At 40.6% G+C, this 22,670-nt stretch overlaps 1 protein-coding gene across 1 annotated transcript in view; it reads right to left on the bottom strand.

The window, feature by feature from the left end:
- Nucleotides 1-6,743: 6,743 nt before the first annotated feature.
- Nucleotides 6,744-22,670, bottom strand: part of ppap2d (phosphatidic acid phosphatase type 2D) — a 38,355-nt gene continuing 22,428 nt past the window's right edge. The window contains exons 2-6 of the mRNA XM_079605144.1: nucleotides 15,877-16,034; nucleotides 13,229-13,512; nucleotides 11,190-11,247; nucleotides 8,229-8,405; nucleotides 6,744-8,140 (exon numbers count right to left, since the gene is read on the bottom strand). Of these exons, the coding sequence (XP_079461270.1) occupies nucleotides 8,039-8,140; nucleotides 8,229-8,405; nucleotides 11,190-11,247; nucleotides 13,229-13,512; nucleotides 15,877-16,034 (779 nt within the window). The 3' untranslated portion in view covers nucleotides 6,744-8,038. The remainder of the gene's footprint in view (nucleotides 8,141-8,228; nucleotides 8,406-11,189; nucleotides 11,248-13,228; nucleotides 13,513-15,876; nucleotides 16,035-22,670) is intronic.

Here is a 22,670-nt window from a genome sequence, read left to right as displayed (position 1 = left end):
ACATAGTTGACCCAGGTAACCTTGACACTGTTTCTGAAGTGGAAAGTCGCCCTAGAGCATAATGTTTAACATGGACACACTAGAATAAACTAATACCCTGTGTGGCGCCTTCGCGGATCAGATAACACTCCTCATGACTGTTGTGGTCATTACTATATTAACAGCATGAGCTCACTAGTCATGAAAGAAGCACCTGTCACCCAATGTTGTTTTACTCATGAACCTGTGAGTGTATGATTGTCGGCACGTTTTTCCAGAAGAGGAAGACTTTTTTAATAAAAAGAAGATGTGTATTAACTTTTACAGGTAGGGGAGACCTGGGTAAATTGTAACACCATCTGGGTTTGAATTTGTTTAGCGATCATGATAATGGAAATTGGCAAAACTTTATTTCGATAGTCCACTTTAGACAGTCTACTAACTATAAGTAACTTTGGCAACTACAAGTCAACTTATTATCCTAACCCGAACCCTAACACCTAACCCTAACCTAACAGTCTACTACACTCTACTAATTCTCAAATGAGAGTTAGTTGACATGTCGTTGCATAGTTAGTTATAGTTAGTAGACTGTGAACTATCGAAATAAAGTGGAACCTGAAAGTTTACTGAAAGAGATCATCTGAATTCTCGGTTACACTTTATTTTGATGGTCCCCTTTAGACATTCTGGCGACTGTAAGTAAAGATGCACCTACATATCAAACATTTCAATATTTTTCTGTTATTTTTTAAATCTTGAATTAAAATGCTTACAATTGATGGGGTAGGTTAAGGAAACCCAGACAGCAACATAGTGTCAGCCCATAGGATCTGGGATCTGGAGCCCATAGGATCTGGGCCGACACTATGATGCTGTCTGGGAACGTTTTTTATGACAGTAAAATCATTTTGAACAAGTTTGATTCACAAAATATTCACAAAAAAGTTGGTGTTACAACCATCCTCAATCTCCCCTACACTCGCTTATTTAAAGAAATTGAGTAAAAGCACAAAAAAGTCTGCACCTTAACACATTTCCATGAAATCTTCTTAGAGCAAGTGTTGCTTTTTATGACGTACAGAATTTTATCAAAGAAACCGAAGGACTCCCGAGAGGTTTGGAGATGTTCTGAATGATAAAACAGCATCGACAGTGATCTACATTTTGTTGCACAAACATGTGCGAGTGACGTAGAAGTGTGTTGAAATCTGATGTGTGGGTCTGTCCTGTCAGGTATGACTTGGCAGGATCCAGCCGGGGTGATGTACGTGTCTCAGGGGAACACGGACACCAGAGATCTCCACAGCTCATCTGATTCCCATCTTCAGCCCTCACGTCCGACCCTCAGGGGCATCGAGCTATTTTCGAAGTCTTTGGGCTTGTTGCGGTGCCGTTGACCCGGGTGCAGTCCCTACGGTCAGCTCTGAAGAAAAGAGACTGAGATATTTAGTCATCAGTGCTCTCAGACGGCCTAGTTAATGTCTTTCACAGGCTGGAGTCAGAACACATTGTTCTGGTCGGGGAGCGGTAATGACCGCTGCCACTGCATTCTCCACTTTCATTACTGGGATAAATGGAGCAATGCACTCCATATCAGGGAAAGGAACGAGACTGGAACTCCTGAATATAAACAGCCAATTAATCCAAGCTAATTCTATTAGGAATTGAGCTGGCATCACGCAGAGTTGAAGCCGTGAGCCGCGGAGCGTGGCGAGAACAGCGGCGATACCGAACAGCGCTTTCATCCGGCTCGTTTTGCCAGTGCTGAGGTTTAGCCTTTTCCCAGAGCAGATTAACGCCACCGTCATAAGCTGCGGCGAGAGCGTAAATAAAAAATGACGATCATTATATAGCAAAGCGTTTGCGGCTGTGGATTTATGAGGTAGTTTTAGTGCCACTGCGGGGGGAATGTCGGTGCAGTGTTCCCGGCCTTTTGTTTGCAAGTGTTCTTGATGATGAAACGATAGGGGCGTAATCAGATCCTGGAAGGTATGTCCTACTTCCGATTGCTGTCTCAGGTCTGAAGTGCTCTCGTCTGGCCGGACTGGAGAGAAGGGAACCTACGTGGCAGAATACATGCGAGAGACATCCTTCGCCACACTCGATTCTTATCTCTAGACGTCACTTTTATTTATAAGGGCAGCTATTTTTGAATGTTTGTTCCCTTAATTTCTTATCAGTCTAATTCCCTTGAGGTATGAACCATGTGTTGGTCAAAGAAGAAAATGGGGTAATCTTTATTTTCTTTGATAATGAGGGGTGAAGGGTCTAAAGTGTTTCACAGGCTGCTATTAGGGCTCACTCAGGCAGATCGAAATGTCCAGGGGCAAGCCAGATGCTACCGTTGGGGAAAAGAGGATTTAAGTGGAGAGAAATAATGCATGTAACGTCAGAAATCAGAATCTATTATAAAGTTATACATTTACTTTACATAACCTTTACAAATAGATATACTGATATATAAAGTGTAAGACTTTTTTCTTGTAGAATATCCAGTTTCACAAAGGCTGTTCTATCAGTTTCGACCGAAGCGTACATTTTTTACCATAATGCTGTTTAAAGAGTATAAGTACGATACAATTGTTAGTGATAAACCTACCCTTATGCTGCGTTCACACCGAATGCGAATTGAGCGTCAAAATCACTCCTATCGCCTCTAGTTGGACGCTTGAACATTTTGAATCCACTCGCAAATTGGACACGCGTTTAAGCAAGCGTTTGAAGCTAAATAGACGCCCGTTCGAGGCGAAATTCGCTTCTTGTGGGAGGGGCAAGTGCTAGGCGGTTGTCTGTTTGCAAGACACTCTTCCAATTGAGGTCCTTTTTATTCCTGTCTCTGTAGAAATATGAACTTGTGTTATATAGCTCCGTATGACTGCTCACTGCCAATATCAGTCGTTTCTCCATGTTGTTGAATGGATGACTCCGGGCGGGCCTGCCCCAGTTTATCACGTCACTTCTCCCCGTGACAGCAGCAAACAGGCTCCTGATTGGTTAATGCGGCACGAACAGACGGCAAAGTTCCGATGTTTTAACTCGGGCGCCAGACGCGAATTCGCTTCAAAAAGCACCAAAAAAAACACTCGCGAAAGACACTCAATTCGCCACTTTCGTGCGAACTGGATGCACGAATGAGGCGAAATCTTGTAAAAAAAAAATGGAAAAAAATTATTTCCAACTTGCGCGAAAGACACGATTGAGGCGATTATTGTCATTCGTGCCGTCCGGCGTGAATTTGCGTCTTTGCATTGACTTTGTATGTAATCTACTCGCGCAAATAATAAAATTTGCTTTTGGTGTGAACACGCCATAACTGTTCTGTTAACAACCCTCTGTGATTCAACTCTCCAGGTGAGGACACAAAAATGCGGATGTATCTGCAGTTATCACGAAAGCCCTGGAGCTCTCAAAATAAATGGGAATTTCTCAGTCCAGGAAACACTGAGAGAGAGTAAACATATTGTTCATTTACATACCGACATTGGAACAATACAAAGCGGGGTTGAAAATCGGCTTACACTGATCTTCATTTATCCCAGTGGTCTTGAGTTTCATAGTGACACCTGCTGGCTTGGAAGTTTTTTATACATTTTTTTTTTATCAATGCCACATCAGAGCACTGATTCATTTTTATTTATTCATTTCTATGAATCATGCAGTTAAAAAATGGACAACACAAGGCTTTGTGTGTTACTGGTGCAGGGAGGCTGTGTGCTGCATTCCACTATAGTCTGCTGTGGACGGTGCAGCTGTTTCCTGGATGAAGGGATTTTGTGCTGTGGTGGCTGTGGCCGTCATGTTCGTTTCATCACTACATTGGCACTGCTTGCTTGGACATTTCAGTTTTCCATTCAAAATAATTCTGTTTGGACTGATGGACCGAACATATGCCGATCCATACCATACTCTCTGGACTGATTTGGACTCCGAAAGTCAGAAAAATGGCTACTTTACTCAACATGACATCAAAGTATGATATTTATTTCCATTCCACATAAATGTTTCTGGTCTCATTCTGCACAAATCATCAAAGTATTCACCTTTCTTCACCTCCTTCACTTAATTACTTGTTTTCTGTTCAGACAGCAACATAGTGTCGGCCCAGATCCGGGCAACATCTGGTACATGTAATTCAGCGCGTTCCAGATGTGGACCGGATCTGGGCCGACACTATGTTGCTGTCTGGGTTGACAGAACCAGACCTACATGTGCAAGGACAATTGTATATTTAGTGAGAAACATGACTTGATTATATCAAATGGGAATTTTGTCCATTATAAAATTCCTGGTAAGATTTTTTTTCTTTAAATTGTTTTTTTTTTTAAAGTCTCTTCTGCTCACCAAGGCTGCATTTGTTTAATTAAAAATACAGTAAAAAAATATATATATATTGTTAAATATTATTAGAATTTAAACAATTTAAACAATTTTCTTTTTGAATATATTTTAAGATATAATTTATTCCTGATGTCAAAGCTGAATTTTTAGCATCATTACTGTCACATGATCCTGATTTGATGCTCAACAAACACTTCTTATTATCAATGTTGAAAACAGTCATTCAGATCAGGATATTCAGTGAAAAACGTAGAAAATTTGAAAAACGGAAATTGATTGGACCATGAAAGATAGCCTATATAACAGGTAGTTGGAGAGAAAGGGGGAGGGGCTACAAATGAGAGACTAAGCATTTTGATTTATGTTCATGAAAAACAAAAGTGAATAAATATTCAATGAAATACCATATTTATATATTTTTTTGAATAATATGGATATTCTAGATTTAATGCATACTTGAAATGCTTTGTGAATGCCATGTCATGTTGTCTTTCAAATATCAGGGAGTTTTATTCACAGGGAGAATCTTATCGCTGTTGATTCCGGGCTGCAGGATTACGGAGCAGAGTGAAGGCCGTTGGAGAGTCATAGTGGTAAGACAAGTTGAGCGAAGTGCATTATGTAAAAGAGCAGGGCCATACATTATGGAACATGTCTACACGTCAGGTATAAAATATGTTCCCTGGTAACAACATTGTGAAACAAAACAGCCCCAAAACCACTCGCATTCCTTCCCACTCGAGCGCCCCACACCCAGAACCCCCAACACCTCCCAGCAGCCGACCACAGAGCCCCGCCCCCTCACTCGCCCCTCTCGCCCCTCATACCGCACCTCCACTCATGCCTTTACTGCTACTCGCTCCCTCAATTGCTTTATCTCTCCCTCGCTCGCTCTGATCTTGACTGCCTTTTATTCTGCTCACTGCGTCTGGAAGTAGGTACACTGGAGAAGAAGAAAAGAGAAGGAAAAGCAAAGCCTCCTCCTCTGCCTATAGCACTTTGCCAGCTTCTATCTGGCCAGGAACCACCATGACCCCAGAAACAGCCAATGCGCTCCACTGCACTCGAAGAGAGAGAGAGAGAGAGAGAGAGAGAGAGAGAGAGAGAGGGAGGGAAATGAGGGGCAGAGAGAGAGAGAGCTGGAGAGATTGGATGACTAATGTTAAACTAGTTTCCTCGAAGAGCTGCTCTTGTGTGTGTCATGACAGAAATGTTTCAGTATTTTAGCACTCTAACCTCTTGAGTTCAAGGCTTCAACTTTTGCCTGATGAAGCAATGATGCACGAGAGGTCAGGATGGGGGGAATGTTCAAAGGCCAGTGTTTCTAATTCTGCTTTGGTATCACCCTTGCATTGCGTATGTATTTATTGTCTTTGTATTATTTGGCACTACTCAAGTGGTCAAAGTTTGATTTGTTAGCATTAGCAGTTAGCCACTGCTGGTTGAAGAGCAGGGGTCCCCAACTTCTCATCCTTTTAAGTATACTTTAAGTGTAACGGTTGTAAACTTTGAGTTTACACAACTAGTTTAGAGGTCACTCAGAGGTCATTCTTCTGCCGGAACTAGATTTGCGTACGGCAGTTACCGGAAGCCAGTGATTATAGTTTATAAAATGTATCACTTCGCTTTAAAAGGCCTTTATTAAGCTGTATGGATTACTTTTATGATGGATGGATGCACTTTTTTGGGCTTCAAAAACTGAGCCTCTATTCACTCCCATTATAAAGCTTGGAAGAGCCAGGATATGTTTTAACAACTCCGATTGTGTTTGGCTGAAAGAAGAAAGTGGCCAAGAGGATGAGTAAATTCTGGGATGATTTTCATTTTTGGGTGAACTATCCCTTTAAAGACGCAACTACAGACCTTATTCAGAGCAGCACCATGACAGATATGAAAGCGAGGCTGTGAGGGATAGACTTAAAATTGTTCAATGGCATTCGCTGTCTACTTTTTGTCTACTGTTATTTCTTGTAAATATATTTTTGCAGTGTTTCATCAGCAGAACAATCCAAAAACACATTTAATATCAGTACAACCCACTGAAGAGATGTACTGTAGGTCTATCCCTCACAGCCTTGATTTCATTCTCATTAAAAATTAAAGACCGCGCTGCTGTCTATGACAAAGTGGTTTGTCCCAAAGTTTGCTGCTACACACTCAAAAGGATGTACTTTTTCTTCACAAAAACAGTACATATGTACTTTTAGGACATTGTATAAGTAGGTGAATTGGGACTCAGCATAAAATTCAATAAATTAACATTTACTGGATCTTTATGCTTGCCATGCAACATAGAAATAGTGATGATGTGCAGTCTCAGGTGTTTATCAGCTATTTTACAGCAGCTTTACTCACAGTGGTTGTGTATAAGTGTGTGTGGGAGGATGTGCAGTTGGTTCTGCCACTATATAGGGGGGCAAAATGAGATTTAAAAAAAAGATTGAACATTCATTTTATTGGTTTGGTTTATTAATACAGTGGTTATTTCGGCCTAAATGGCTCTTCACAGAGGAAACCAACAAATGAAATGAAACTAGATAAGTAGAATATAGCTTTCTGACAATCTGTGGCTCAGTCACTAGTCTCTTTAACAATTAGCAACAATAACTCTGCGTACCTGATCAACACGAACGATAAAAACATATATAAACACGTAAAACAAGAACTTGCAAAAGTGATGCTAATACTTCAGAAAATCTGGATCGTTTATAAAATGATTTATATACATTCATTCTGAATAATTATAATTTGGGGGACACACAAAGACGCAAAAAACAAATGGCACTGACCGCAGGAAAGAAAGAACACTGATTTAAGAAGACAAAATATAAAATATTATCTGTAGTAATTAGACGATTCCATAGTGTAATTCAAGTGCTATGAGTAGTAAAGGGTACACAGGTATAGACCCCCGGTCCGCTGAGCGTTTGGGCACAATTCAAGCCCTCATTATGCGGAGGGGGGGTGGGGGGGAGGAAAACCTCCTTTCAGTCTCTCTCATGCAGTGAAAGTGGTTAGTACAAACATGGAGTTTAGCCAACCTTAATACAACATAAGCTTAATAGCATTAGCATCGAATCTGTGCTTTTATAAACAGAGGGTGTCTACAACCCAGGCAGCAACATAGTGTCGGCCACATCTGGTTCACGTACGTTGATTTCACATCTGGGCCGACACTATGTCGTTGTCTGAGAATCGGCACCGCTATGATTGTGCAACAGCGCACCAGAACAGTGGTCTAGCCAGGTCCAATAGCAAACATAAGGGGTGTGGTCTGAGGCCCGAGGGTTGCTGTGATTGGTCCATTTTTGTCCAACATTCAACATGTGCCCGAAAAGCTTTACATGTTGAGAGTTACACATGGGTTATTATCTTTAATCACTGTGTGAATCGCTGACCCTGGACTACAGGTGACAAATTATAATACAACAATTATTAGCAGCTTCAACTAGAACATATTTCAAAAATATAAAGGATAAACTTTTTTTTTATATATATAAAAATATCATTTATCTATGGAGGGTTGATACCATGCGGACGGGTTTGTTGAAGGGTTAGACACGTATACATAACTGTTCTTCTCTCAGGGTGGGCAGGAAATGGTTCTCTGTGAGGATTTTGAACACGTTCCAAAGTTCTTTGTCCCATTCCCGTTATTCGCTCGATCACTCCCGCTTTCACTATCAATCTCTCTCAGGTGTCTCTATGTGCAGGTCTGTTAGCAAACGGTTTGCTGGCTGGACAGGGGACTTTCCAGAGACAAGATTGTGGGAGACATGTCTGGACGAGACGTCTTAAACATGGATGAGATATAAAAGGCCTGAAACCACACAAAAGAAAACGTCAAACAAAAAGTACCTTAGACTTCCATATTCATACTGACGCTTTTGTTGCGACGTGATTCTTACCACCCAGTAAGCGGTCAGTCCTCCCTGCAGGAAGCCGGTCAGGACGTCAGTGGGGTGATGGCGGTAGTCGGAAATGCGACTGAGTCCTGTGTACACTGCTAACATCACCAACATGAACTGCAGCAACGGTCGCAGGAGTCGCGCCCCTGGCCATGACAGCCGCGCCTGCAGGTAGAACTGCGCAAAGACAGGGAGTTTCAGGAATGATTAACATAAGGGCTGATAAAGGAGTGTACGGACTGATAAGTAAAGCTTACAGAGTGTGTTTGTGTGTCTGTGTGTTTGACCTTGCTAAACCTTTTCCTGAAAAATCTCACGGAAGTTGGCTAAATCTGATAAACTACCCTCAAAAGCCAAAATAATGCGCTTATTTTGTTTGAAAATGCAAATTATTTTATTATATAAAATTATATTATTATATTTTAGGTGAAGGTTTAGTCTGTAGTTATTATAAATAGCTTGACCAAAAGCTTAACGTCAACATGAAATGACGTTACATTTTTAGAATTTTTAATCAAAATGTCATCTTTTGTTGAAGTGACAGACTTCTCTCTGTTGATGTGTGCTGGAATTCTTTAATAATTTTGTCTGCATAAACTATAATCAACTGCAAGTTTGCATTAAGATCTGCCTCCATCCAATCAACAACTGATGGATTGAACCAGACTCTCCCTACATTTGATTTATTTTTTCGATTATCCAATTCACTCGGATGTACGTCACAATAAAGAAGAAACTATCTGTTTCTGCTTGTGTTTCATCTTTCAAAAGAAACACTATGTCAATGAGAAACACTCATTTATAGGCCTTCTAGTAGTTACCTAGTTTCTGTATCTCCACCCTAGTAGTGGATGACAATATTAAAAAGGGTCCATCACTTCACTTTAATTCACAAATCCTCTCCCGTGGCCTCATGGGATAGTAAAGTAACATTGTGATAGTTACAGTCCGTGAAGTGGTTAGCTCTTGGTAACCCGCGAGACCACCACAAGTTTATCCTCCATCATCGCACTCTCCGGGCGTTCAAAGCAACTGTAGCTTTCATCACCACAACGGAAGGGCCGCCTCTCCATTCATTCGATTGGACAGTGGACGAAAAAACGCAATGACGTCGGACGCTTTTTCTGAGTTTTTTGTTTTTTCAACTTCAAAAACGCTAGGCGCAGCGGGCGCATAAACAGTGTGCAGAACGTTCACTGCCATAGGAAAAAAAAAAAATTAAAAGGTGCCTCTCACTGCAAAAAACGCATCAGGTGTGATCGGGGACTTAGGCTACGTTTACACGTGGACGGCTATTTTCATAAACGGACATCTCACGCCTCTCTGTTTTCAAAAAATAACATCGTGCACACCTGTCAGTTTTCAGAAAAGTGTTTTGTTTACACGAACCCGTGTATATGCCGTCAAGAGCATGCCAAACCTGTAGGTGGCAGTGTAACGAGAAGCTCAAGCCCACGTTAGCCAATCAGAATCCCGAAAATAGTCTCATACTGTGACGTCGGCCGCCTAAAACTCTGTTTTTCTCAGTTTACATGCAAAAGTGCAAACTAAGTTTTCCAAAATCTCCATTCTGGCCGGAGTTTTTAGAAAGAATCGTTTTCAGAGGCGAATTCTCCGTTTGCGTGTAAACGAAGGGCACAATTAAGGGAAATGTCTCCATTTTTCAAAATAACCATGTACGTGTAAACGGGGCCTTAGTCTTCACGTCTGTGGACGGAGTGTCCCAAATTGGTCACTTACAAGGGTACGTTTCAATTAGAAGTAAACATTAGCTTTTGGTGAAAATAAAAACACATTAACATGTGCTCATCGTACCACCCTGACGACCAAGCTATAACGAAAGCCGGGGAGAAATATTGGGGTCAGCGGGCACAGCAGAAGTATTGGCTGTAGATGAACTTTATGGATATTGATGTCACACACGGGACCACGAAACATTCCAGACTTTAAGGGTCCTTGTGCGCCTCCCATCACCCCCATCACAGGTGTTTGGCTTCCTGCAGTAAAGCCTTGGAGCAGCTGGCGCTCAGAGCCAGAGCATGTGGCCGCAGGTCAGGCATTCAAGGCAGGGCTAAGCCTGAACAGAGCGGCCATTGGATGGGACCGAGAGGAAAAACAGGCAGAGAGGACAAAGAGCCTGGCACGGATTCTCTATAGCTTTTCCCTCGCTCTGTGCTCTTCTGTTCGTGTTCTCTCTCTAATGAGAGTTGAAGAGCTCTCCCACTTTTAGAGCAGCCAGAGGCCCGTGAATTGAATCCGATGAATGGTAGAAAATAGCTTGTTTTTACACAGCGGGACAAATTTTCTTTCCTCTGTTCTAAACGTGATTGGCACACAAGGCAGAATAAATTCTGATAAGGTTTGTGGGGCAGTTGAGTGAAAGAGAAATGCGAATGCTATTGAACGTCAAGCTTTATGATCGCTTGTAAGTGTTTTGTCATTTTTCCCCTTATTGTGCCCCTTCCCCGGGCCATAACAGCGAGCGAGAGAGAGGGGTTTAGCTGAAAGAAGCCTGTCTATCTCTCAGCAGGCCAAAGCTCCCCCCCTCCCGGACCCAACCCACAACTAAACAAGGCCTCCTCTGTCTTCGGCTAGCTTTCACTCGCTCTCCCTCTCTCCACTCATCTATTCATCAGGCCTCTGGAGAACATTCCCCCTTTCACTCAAGCCTTTCTTTTCCGCTCGAAGCAAAATGCCTTTTGGGAGTTTTTTTTTTTTTGCATTCTCAGAGCCTTCTTCTTTCAGTACAAGTGTATTTGTGTGAGCTGAAAGTTTTGAGAGAGTTTCTTGTCAGTCGGAATTTCTTGGCATTTTTCCCACGTGGCAGGGATGGGAAGTGAAAGCTGACAACAGTCAAGCTCCTCGCCGGCATCCCACCGCAAGCGCAGGAGTTTGCTGCTACCCTGACTCGTGTGTTTGAGTGTGCATGTGGAAAATGCGGCCACACACGGCGATACTCACTGCCAGGTAAAGCATGGTGTACATGGCGAACGATGCATGGCCCGAGAAGAAGGACTTTCTGTTTAAGAAGAGCAGAGGGAAATATTACCAACCAAATGTCACAATCTCGCAAACCATTAAACCACTGCACAGCTTTATGGGCCGTAACATTGTCTGCATGATATTAGGTAATCACAAGCATACATGTTATTCTAAGTAAATACCTCTATAGTTCCATAAAACATACCATGTGATTTAAAAGCATCTAACATTTGCACTTGAAATACTGTAATTCAACCTTAAATAATCATACACATTAACCCCGAGATTTCATTGACAAGGCTTAAGTCTAGTCCTAGACGACAACTAAAAGTGACTAGCTCTGACAAATCTTAAAGTATGTCATTGCCATTGTTTTGTCTCAAGATGTACACCAGTAATGTTTATTTATATACAGTATATAAAATCTCCTAATTGAACTAAGGTGTAATCCTGGCTTAATATAAGCCCTGTCTGTGAAACCAGCGGGTGGTTGCATAAACCTCTTTAGACACTTTTTTTTTTTTAAATGCCACCACCTACTGCGGTCATCTTTTTTAAATCAGTTACATAAAAACGTAGATTAGCCTAACTTGATACTGAAAAGTATAGACTGACTGCCCCTGACCAACTGCTAGCAGGTCATACTAGAATTTAAGATGCTGTCTTAACACAATGGATATGTTTATGCAACCGGCCCGGCCCGGCCCGGCCTATAGCTCTGTTTCAAAATCTAGTGGACCTCCTACCTAGGCAGCATAGCTAGTGTTGTTCCAAACATCTAAGATATCTTCTTTTGGCCAAATTTTAAAAAACTATTGCATTTATCCTTCACAAAGTAGACAATCCCACAACACATTGCAACAAGCTCTAACCAAGATGGTGGACAAAGTACAGGTGCTGGTCATAAAACTAGAATATCATCAAAAAGTTGATTTATTTCAAGAATTCAAGTTAACAGGTGAAATTAATATATTATATAGACTCATTACATGCAAAGTGGGATATTTCAAGCCTTTCATTTGCCTCTCCATTCTTCCTCCAGACTCTGGGACCTTGGTTTCCAAATGAGATGCAAAATTTGCTCTCATCAGAAAAGAGGACTTTGGTCCACTGTGCTTTATTAAATCCAGAGTCAACGCAGCCGTCTACCAGGACATTTTCAGAGCACTTCATGCTTCCTTCATTTTCCAGCAGGATTTGCACCTGCCCACACTGCCAACAGAACCAAAACCTGGTTCAATGACCATGGTATTACTGTGTAATTACTGTGTGATATCATGTAATATTCTAATATTCTGGGATTTTGATTTCGTGGGTTTCATCTGCTGTAAGCCATAATCATCAAAATTATAACAAATAAAGGCTTGAAATATCTCACTTTGCATGTAATGAGTCTATATAATATATTAGTTTCACCTGTTAACTTGAATTCTTGAAATAAATCAACTTTTTGATGATATTCTAGTTTCATGACCAGCACCTGTAGGAGACTTGTCGATCAAATCTTTCTAATTTAAAATGTGAAAATATTAAAAATCAATAGCTATGTGTGTGAGGAAAATCCCACAGGAAACAACCCCAGAATGCGCTGTGACAAGCTTACAAAGAAGTGCACTTAATTGTATTGAACGTGCACTTATAGTGTACTTAAAAAGTAATTACTTTTAAACGGTACTTCTAGGTAATATAATATTTATGAAATAAAAGGCCACTTACAGTAAGTGTATACACTTTCATGACTACTGTACGTTTCTAAACGCATTAGGTACGCTTTTAAAAAGTGCACTTTGTAATACTAAAAGTATGACAAAACAATTGTTGACAGTGTCTACGTGACAGATGTAGAACATCTGGATTTTATTCATACTACACACAAACATTTTTTAAAGTATGTACTTAAAGTACTCATTCAAAAGAAGTACATACTCAGAGGTTTTAGCAGCCTAGGTTTTGGAACAGAGCTCATCTCATCTCTGTGCCTCCCAAACAAAACAAAAAAACACTTGTAGTCCACATACCTGGCCTCCTCCACTATCTTGGGCTCGTTTTTGCAGACGACATCTGAAATGTAGGCTCCAGGTAGGCAGTTGAGTGAAGCATAGGTCACATTGCAAGCCGACAGAAAGTGGGGACGGAGTCGGCCCACACTCAGCTTCGCCATGTTGGTCAAGGATTGCCCTACACAGCAGCCGAACAGGAAGCTGCCCAGCTCCTTGTACAGACAGGACACGTAGAGGTTGCGCACAAATGCTCGTGAGTGCACACTTCTGAACCGTACCCGGTAACACTCTCCGACAGCAATCTGAGACAGACAGGGGACACCGTTGAGGTTACAGCCACGCCACACTGAGTTAAATACTATAAGGCCCATGAAGCATAAGATAAGTTCACCGTCAGCCCTAAATAATTCACAGTAGTACCTCACACATATTCACAAAGAGAACCTCACGTTCAATAGCAAAGTAGATGAAAAGAGTAAATCAATAGCCTTGGGTAATAGGAGAACCGTGGGCTAGTACTACTGTGGACAAGCAGTCCCTTAAAGGGATAGTTCACCCTAAAATGGATATTCTGTCATCAGTTACTCACCCTCATGTGGTTTTAAATCCATACGATTTACTTTCTTCAAGGAAACACAAAAGGACAATTTTAATGTACATGCAATTACAATGAAAGGACACCAAGACACAGGATGCTTTAAAGGACACAAAACCACCATAGACGTAGACTTATCAAATATTATATTCATAAGTCTGTAAGTTATTCATTGAACAATCTTGACATCCACCCTAGCAACCCCTAAGCATGTTCATAAGAGCTCATGAGAGAAGTAGAAAGAGTATACATCATTCTGCTGAGTCAGATCTTTTAACCCACTGGTGCTCTTCGCGTGTCAGTCAAAAATTACAGAAATTAATTTGTTTATTTCAATAAAATGAATGTACTATATTTTAGTTCGATATTGTTTTTTATTTAATATTTTGCATTTTTAGGGGATTTTATGGTACTAAATTATATTTACGCTGTACTTATAATCCATTTATACCATGGTCTGGGTGAATACTCGATTCTGATTGGCTGCAGGGTGTCCGTTAAAAAGTGATAGAGGACACCTAAATAAACTGTCAGGCGTAACCAAGGAAACCAAGTTATTGTTTGTAACTTGTAACTTTAGATTTCGATTGTAAAACTAATTAAAATATAAACTAATGTTTTAAAAATAAATGTGTTATTTGGCAAGTGACCATGGTACTTATTCACTTTTTGAGCATAGACCGAAAATGTAATTTCCAACTAAAACTGTGGTAAATCTTGAATGCTTTAGAGCACAGACTTAAGATTGATCTCTTTTCAAAGACGACACTTGGCAGATTATTGCTGAAGTGAAAACAGTTTTAAAAAGTAAACAAAAAAAAGTTACCGAATTTTACGTTTTATTGTCATGAAAATTTTAATTTTTATATCAAATCTATATTTTCTAAAAGATGTTTAACTCTAAAACTGTGAGAAAACCAAAGCCATAAATATAAACGAGTTGTGTTCAAAATTTGAGCCTGATATATCAAAATTAGCTTTCAGAAAGATGTTGTTTGGCCGCAGTACTATAAATTTCCACTAAATGAAATTCGTGTCCCATTCATTTCCAATGTGGTCATTTTTGACCACGAGGAACACAGGTGTGACTTTTTTTTTTTTCAGGACCAATTAACCTGTTTGAATCATGTCCATGATTTATTTATTTTTGTTCACAAAACAAAAACAAAAAAACAAATGTAAATTTTTTCAGACCGAAGAGCACCAGATTAAATGAATCACCTGATCAAGTAATTAATGATTCGTTCACAAATTGGACTGGTCAGGTTGTTCGAGTTCAGCTCACCGACTTAAGGCCGTGAGCTGTTAAAAAGTAACAAAAGTAAGCAAACGACAAAGTAAAGAAGGAACACAGAAGGCTCTTCTCACTTTTCATCTTAATCTCATTTATGATGATATTCGCAGTTTTAGCTCTTCTGGTATACCTTTTTGAATGACGGACAAACAACTGTCATCTGCTGGTATGGAGAGTTATTTCCTTTTACACGGACACAAAACGTAATGTGCTAGTCGGCCATTGGCTGTAGTCTTGTTGAAGCGTAGCTTTCTGGCCCAGAAGAAGACGATGTGAGGTTATTTTTCACACAACGATTTCTGAAGTCTTCTGAAGGCACGAGTCGTATTGACCACTTTTAGCACACTTTCATGTTGATTTCGCATCCATTTTGATGCTTAAAAGCCTCTTGTTGTCATTCTTTGCAATTCCGTGGAAAAGAAAGACTGGTACAACTATTGAAAATCTTTTGTGTTTCTGTGAAGAAAATACATCTGACATGAGGGTCAAGTCAAGTCATCTTTATTTATTTAGAGCTTTATACAATACGGCTTGTTTCAAAGCAGCTTCACGGTAATAAACAGGAAAACAGAATCAATGATGCAAACTTGATCAAATGTGACACAAATTCAAATTCGGTTGTAAAGCAGCAGCTCTAGACAATCGTCATTATTCGCCTCGAGTCAGTTCAGTGTTGATTCAGGGTGAGTAAAAAAGACAGAATTTACACCGTTGGGAGAACTATTCCTTTAAGGCCTCTTTAGCAAGTGATATTTCAGTGCATGTGTGTGTTCTCACCGTAAGTCCTGTGATTATGATGCCCCCGGCTATAAGCATGCTATCAGGAATGGCTTCATCTTTAATGTAAGGGTAGGTGATGCTGGGGTCCCCGCAGAAGAAGCCCCTCATGTACGGAGTCACCGCTTTGAGCTCGCAGGCGAAGAACGGAATGGAGGCTGTCAGGAGAGAGACAGACGGGTTAATGTTTCTGTCGAAACTACCTGGAGGAACGTTCTCGCGAGTGCGTCTGTTTCTCTGGCACCACCAGATCAGACACAGATGCATCTTTAATGCTCTATTATGTGCAATTAGAATCACGAGTGAGGCTGAGACATTGAGACTGTCACTGTCTTTCCTGATGGGAATGGAGATCCAGCCCAAGGAGCTGACATTCCAGGCATAGCTCTGGCAGAAAGAGTGTGGGAGGGGGGGGGGAGCTAAAAGAGAATGACAGCACGGATAGATGAGGCATGTGGAGAAGAAAAGACCCCGAAGAATACGGGATTGAGGTCAGAGACTATGACGGGGGAAGATGGAAAGTTTCTTGCGAGCCTTGCTGGGAATGCGGGAATATGGTTCACTTGGGAGGGCGTAGGGGATTTTCTCTTTCACAGGAAAACAAACAAATGCATTGCACACCTGGATGGTTGCAGGCAGGTGTGTTTGACAGACAACTGTAAGAAATAACTGAATAAGTTCTGCACACTACTGTAGCTTGTAGACTTCCTTACAGAATCCTTTAAGAATTCATTGTGGGAGTGTGTGGACTTGCTTTATCCCCTTGTTAAACAATTACTAATTTAAAGATTAAACAGTAGGTGGTAACACAGAAAGGTTTTCCAGATAAGTGAACCAGGATGTTGTTTCAAATGGATGTGTGACCTCTCAAGGTATGAATCAGTAGGCAAATAGGTCATTTCAAAGTCACAATCAGTTGTGGCTTGGCAGGAAAGTGCACGGGCTCCAACACATTGTGTAGTTTAATATTTATTTTAAAATTACGTCCAATTCAGATAAGCTGACAAATTATTTTCATGCCATGGCCAATAAGCAATAAATAGCTATTATTCATTTTTTCTTAGGGACCATTGTTTTCTTTGTTCCAAAATAGGGACTTAAGCTGTTACAATGATGCAATTTATACCTGGTTCGGTTCATTTCCACAAGGCAACATTTGAAAGTGTGCACCTGTTTATGTTCTTCATCCATCAAGATAGATCGACAAGTTTGCTCTGTTAGCTTGAGTTACCTCAAGTTAGCATATACGAATGCTTATAAGCCTTGATTCTCACTCAAACTGATACATTTTATAAGTTAGAACGGGAATCAAGTCTTTATCGGCAATGCACCTGTTTCGGAGAAGGGCAATTTAAGATGAAGAGGTGTTCTTTGGTTGTCAACTGCGATAAGTAATGTGCTCACTCACAGAATCAGACACCGTTGCTTTTTACGTAATGCATTCCCCATTATGTATCATGATACAGCTTGGTTTGTAGGTCCATTGGGTCAGATTGCTTTCTCACCACAAGAGAACCACTTCAAAGTTTGTAACCTCGTTCATCCAATCTCAAACTATTTTGTGCAGATCTGTGTTCATCAGTGTTGTGTACCGCTTTACAAAGTAACGCGTTACAGTAACGTAAATACTTTTTCCGGGTAAAAGGTAGTGTAACGCTAGCCTGGTCCTACCAGTACATTTCATTTGTACAGAGAGTCTGGCCACTCTCCATTGACAAGTGTTAACTTCCTTGAAGGAACTCTGTTGAAGAAACTCTGTTGAAGTTTAAAACTATTGGATCAGCCCAGAGGCGCTCTGGATCTGCCATAACCAATCGCTAACGTTTGGTCGTGAGTCTCGTGACGTACATGTCAACTCAAACTAGCGCACGACCTCAACGTCCTCGTTCTCAGCCACTCCCTATGTTTGCTGATTGTACCGGTAAAAAAATTGATCGGAGAAAACCCACGAATATACTACAAACCCAGACGTAGTACAGAAGGAAAATGAAAATTGAGCGGAAGTATGTAGGAGGGCGGAGCCAGGCTAGTGTAACACGCTACTACAGAAAATTTGGTATCGAAACGTTCTTTTTTCAATTTGGCGCAACGTTACTTTTCCCAGGGACAGATTTGACAGCGACACTGCCTTCTCAGCTTGCGCAATAGTCACAAGCTCCACACGGTACGTGACAGAGGCTGGTAGCAGAGCAATCATGGCGAGCGAGAAGCAGCCAACGCTAACTTTTGAGGGATGGAGGTATTCTCACTACCATTCAGATGCGAAAGAGAGCTCAGTTCAGTACTCGCGCGCTGTATAATTGTCTATGTATACGGCTGCGCGCTTCCGGTGTGTGCGCACGGAAAAACCGCACTACCGTCGTCACTTTTATTTAGATCTGTCAATATGTCTGCTCTTCTCTTTCTCCCAGACGTTTACATTTTTTATACAGTTTTTCATACAGTTTTATGAGACATGCATCAAGCGCATGCTATCTCTGTCACACATTCAGATATTGGGTTTTTCCCAAAGTCAAGCAACATAAACGTAACTTCCCCAACACTAAAGGAGAAAACATGCCAGTTTCCACTCCAAACAAGCCAGGTGTGAAAACCTTTAATAAAAGGCATCCTGGAAATCAATAAAGAGTACACAGTACGGATGTGTATATATGTCTGTACCAGGAGCTGAGTATGAATATAGAAGTGATGAGTGATTCAGCTGTTGTGTTCTTGGTTTATGCTCTCTCTCTCTCTCTCTCTCTCTCTCTCGTTTCCCCCAGGCCCGCACGGTCCCATGCCCTTGATCCACACAGAGCATGAGACTAATCATTAACCCTCCACTCTCTCCCCCAACTGGAACGAACCCAGCCAGTATCACAGACCCTGCCAGGGAATCTTTCGGCATACGTGACCGCTCGGCTTCCAGGGCACATGCACATGCTCGCACACTGCAGGGGGACCAAACCAGATCCAGAGATGGAAAGAAAGTGCAAAGTAGGTCACCGATGGCTGAAACGTACCAGCAAGTTCACTGATCACGATTGTTCTTCAAGAATATTGTGTTAACTAAGGGCTCCAACGCACTACAGTTTACGGTGCATCAACAAAACCCATTGATTTTAACAAAAATTGACGCTCCTTCATATGACCAACGAGTCATTTTGCTGTTGACTAATGAGAATTTCAGACAGATCTAGTCACTTTCATGAATCAATTTTGCTGTATTCCTGCTTAATTTCAAAATGCTCTTTTAAGATTAGTATCAAAACTGCTTCAACTGTTTATTCTTTTTTTTTTTTACTTTTTTTTTACTTTTTTAAGGTGAGATTAGATTAGGTTGTGAAATGTGATTTGGTGTGACTCCCCAAAAACGAATGAAATTTATGAATTCTATCTATATATACACTGTAGATATACATTTTTAGATGTGTACATTCACATTAATTTAAGGAGTAAATTGACATATGACATAATGAGCCATTCATTTCAAACGTTTCTTAAATAATATAAAAGTTTTTCAAATCCATGAATTAATTTCACATTTCGAAATCAACATGAATGACGGATCATTTTTAAAAGATGTGTACAACCAAAACCAACAATCTCATTTCCGTAACTTATATACTGTATCATCATTACGGCAACAAGTATTCATTTAATGTTAATTTAATAAATGGGGAAAAATTTGTTTTTAAATGAGTGTAAATCATCTATGTTATGTTCTTTCAGGTTTGCCACATCATTCTGAAAATATGTCAGGATTCAAATAATATAACGAAGTATTTAGGATGTAAATTGCAGACGGCATTGCAGTAATGAGAGAAATCAATCAAAATAGAATAAAAATGTGAATTTAAAAATATGTATTATTTCATAGCTTCAAGTAACTGTGCATGACTGTTAATGAGACCTTGTTACAGTGTAATTATACATTTCAGTACTGAGTATTAATATTATTTAACTTACTACAGGTTAGGGTTATGGTTTGGTTTAGGGTAAGTAGCATGTAATTATCCATAATTTATAGTTATTAATATAGTAATAAGTGTAACAAGTATTAATGGTAATACTGTTTTCAGGCTGTTGTGGTAATGAGTTTTTCTTTTAAGGACTGATTTTGGAAAATATGTTCAAAAAGGTATTAAACTGTCAGTAAATGTTTTTAAATTAATGTTCACAAACTCTTAACATCTTGCTATTAATGCCTAAAAAAATAAACGTGTTGATGCAAGCCTTTTTAAAAATGGCGTTATTCCCGCTTGATTAAAACTGTTCTTTTCACATTAATATCGCTCACACACTCCATCCATCATAGCCCTAACAAGCACACACACAGACCTGCATATCAGGATGAATGCTTATGAACACTCCCCTTGAAGACACTGATAAGCATATAGTCAGAATTTAGGTCTAAATTTGGACTGAGCATCGCTGACAGCTGCTTTTCTCGCAATAAGTAGAAGCCAAACAAAGATAAGGTAAGACGCAACATCCTGCACTGAATATATAGAGGTGAAGAAGACATACTGCTGAAGAGATAGCACCGAGTTCCACGTCAGCACACCCCGATCTGACCCTGATCTCGCTTGCGTTCGCTCTCACTGTAGCGCATGCTTGACATTTCATCCATGCTTTGGACAGGCCTGTACACTGTTACCCTGCAGGGTCCACTTTGGGCCGGCCGCATGTGTTTGTGTGTAACTGAGATCCCTATCATTAGCCCTGGTCACCATGCAGGATACAGATATGAAGGGCTGGTGATCAAGGCTTTTAAATATAGGTCTACAGTCCTTACATAATCTATAAGGCAAAATGATTTACAAGACCAGACTCCTTCAGAACATTTTCCCTCTCAGATTTATTCATTAAATGGTTATTGGTTACAGGCCACTCTTGAGGTACATCATTTCAATAATCCAGAAATTGGGTGTATTTGCTTTTATTTTGTGATTTTACTCGTTTAACTTGACATATACTGCACGGCACTGAACTGAACATCCATCCCCCACCACATCTAATCTTCTAGCAGGCGAGGAGGCGATGAGAGGGTCGAGCTGAGCTTCAAGCTGGTGCAATCCTGTGAAACTGCTGTGAATGTGCGATAGAGTAATGGACTGCGTGTCTGGGGGCAACTGAGCCACGCTAGTAAGCATTATACGCCAGAATCTGCAATGGAACAATATGGAAACTTTATCTCTCATTCAAATGATTTTTCTTGAATCCAAATTTGATTTCGCGAGACACTCCACGGGTCCCGAGTGCTCCCTATGGCCAGTTCATCCTCAGGGAAAGTTGGCCAACAACTGTGTGCGCTTGGGAAAAATCTCTCAAGACTCTTTGAGGGCTGAGGGACGCCAACTGTAACTCTGGACCTCTTCTCGCTTTCCTGGCTTGCCTGTGCCGAGGAACGAGGAGAGGTTAGCAATAATCTTCCAGTTGTGCTAAGCCTCTTATCGGTGTGCGCTCACACTTGGGGCGGTTTGGGAAATCGGTGGAGAAATGGCACCTTGAACTCGGCCTCCAACACTTCTGTTGAGCACACTTAACACACGGCGACCTCACAGGCCGCGCTTGCGGTGGTCCATTAGCTCACACACCGAAAGGAAGCTCCTTATCACCAAGACAGCATATTGGCCAGCGGCTAGCTGCTGTCAGCTGAGCTAATGATTAGCAAGATCACTCATGCTAGACTGGGTAACACGTACGCACCTCATGCACAAAGGTCAAGGATTGAGAATTAGTTCAACAACTCCTGTCCTTGAAAGACCCTTACAACACATTGACACACTTTTGCTTTCATTTAATGCTTGGTTCTTGTCAGACCAGTCAGAAAGATGGAGGTGAAGCCGTAGTTGAGAAAAAAATCTTAAAGTGCCCCTTCTATGCTATTTTAAAGGCTCCTAATTTAGTTTTGGAGGTCACCTACAATAGGTTTTTGCATCCAAGTTAAATAAAAAACACTTTATTTTTCTCATAAAACACATTGCAGCATCACCTCTTTTCTCACAGTATCTGAAACGGTTCAACAAAGGATTCAGTCTCTCTAAACCCCTCCTTTCCGAGAGCCTACTCTGCTCTGATTGGTCAGATGGTCCACTCTTGGTTTTCTCTGCTCTGATTGGTCAGATGACCCAGTCTGTTGTGATTGGTCTACCGCTTACAGCACATGTCGGAAACGAAATGTCCATTACCATATCTGAATTTCAACTCAGCACTTGTCGTCGGTTTTACCATATCAATTCGAGAGTTTGGGAGTGCATGCTTTTGCAGTGCAGAAAACAACGACTTGTTTCAGACAGTTCAGAATCGATTATTTCTTTTGAGAGACAATAGCTTTATTTATTGAGCACTTTGATCTTTGAAACTTTGCAGACCATTTGCATTTGCAAACAGGTACATTATACATACATAATATCTGAAAAAGCATAATGGGGCACTTAAATAAATGAACTTTATAAAACACTTCCTCATCATGTCATGTGGTGTAACCATCAGATTTCCGTCATACCTTGAATACATGTGAGTATACGCATTTTAATAATTATTTTCAAAATTATGTAAATGTACTGTTCAAGATGAACAGTGTTTTTTTTCCGCTCCAGATGTCATGAACTATTAATTCATTAATATCATTATGTTTTGAGGTGTTGCACCACATGCCATTTTACAAGCTGAACTAACCTTGCTATGTCATAAAAAGGTCAAATTATCTCACATTTGAAGAATAACCTTGACACAGTCACAGAGTCTGCTCTAACATCATTATTTTGGTTGCACCACATGACCTTGATTTGAAAGGTTAAAAGTTTTTC

Source organism: Phoxinus phoxinus (genome assembly GCF_949152265.1).
Source record: "Phoxinus phoxinus genome assembly, chromosome: 1".
Classification (NCBI taxonomy): Eukaryota; Metazoa; Chordata; class Actinopteri; order Cypriniformes; family Leuciscidae; genus Phoxinus; species Phoxinus phoxinus.
This window is presented reverse-complemented; position numbering and strand designations above follow the sequence as displayed.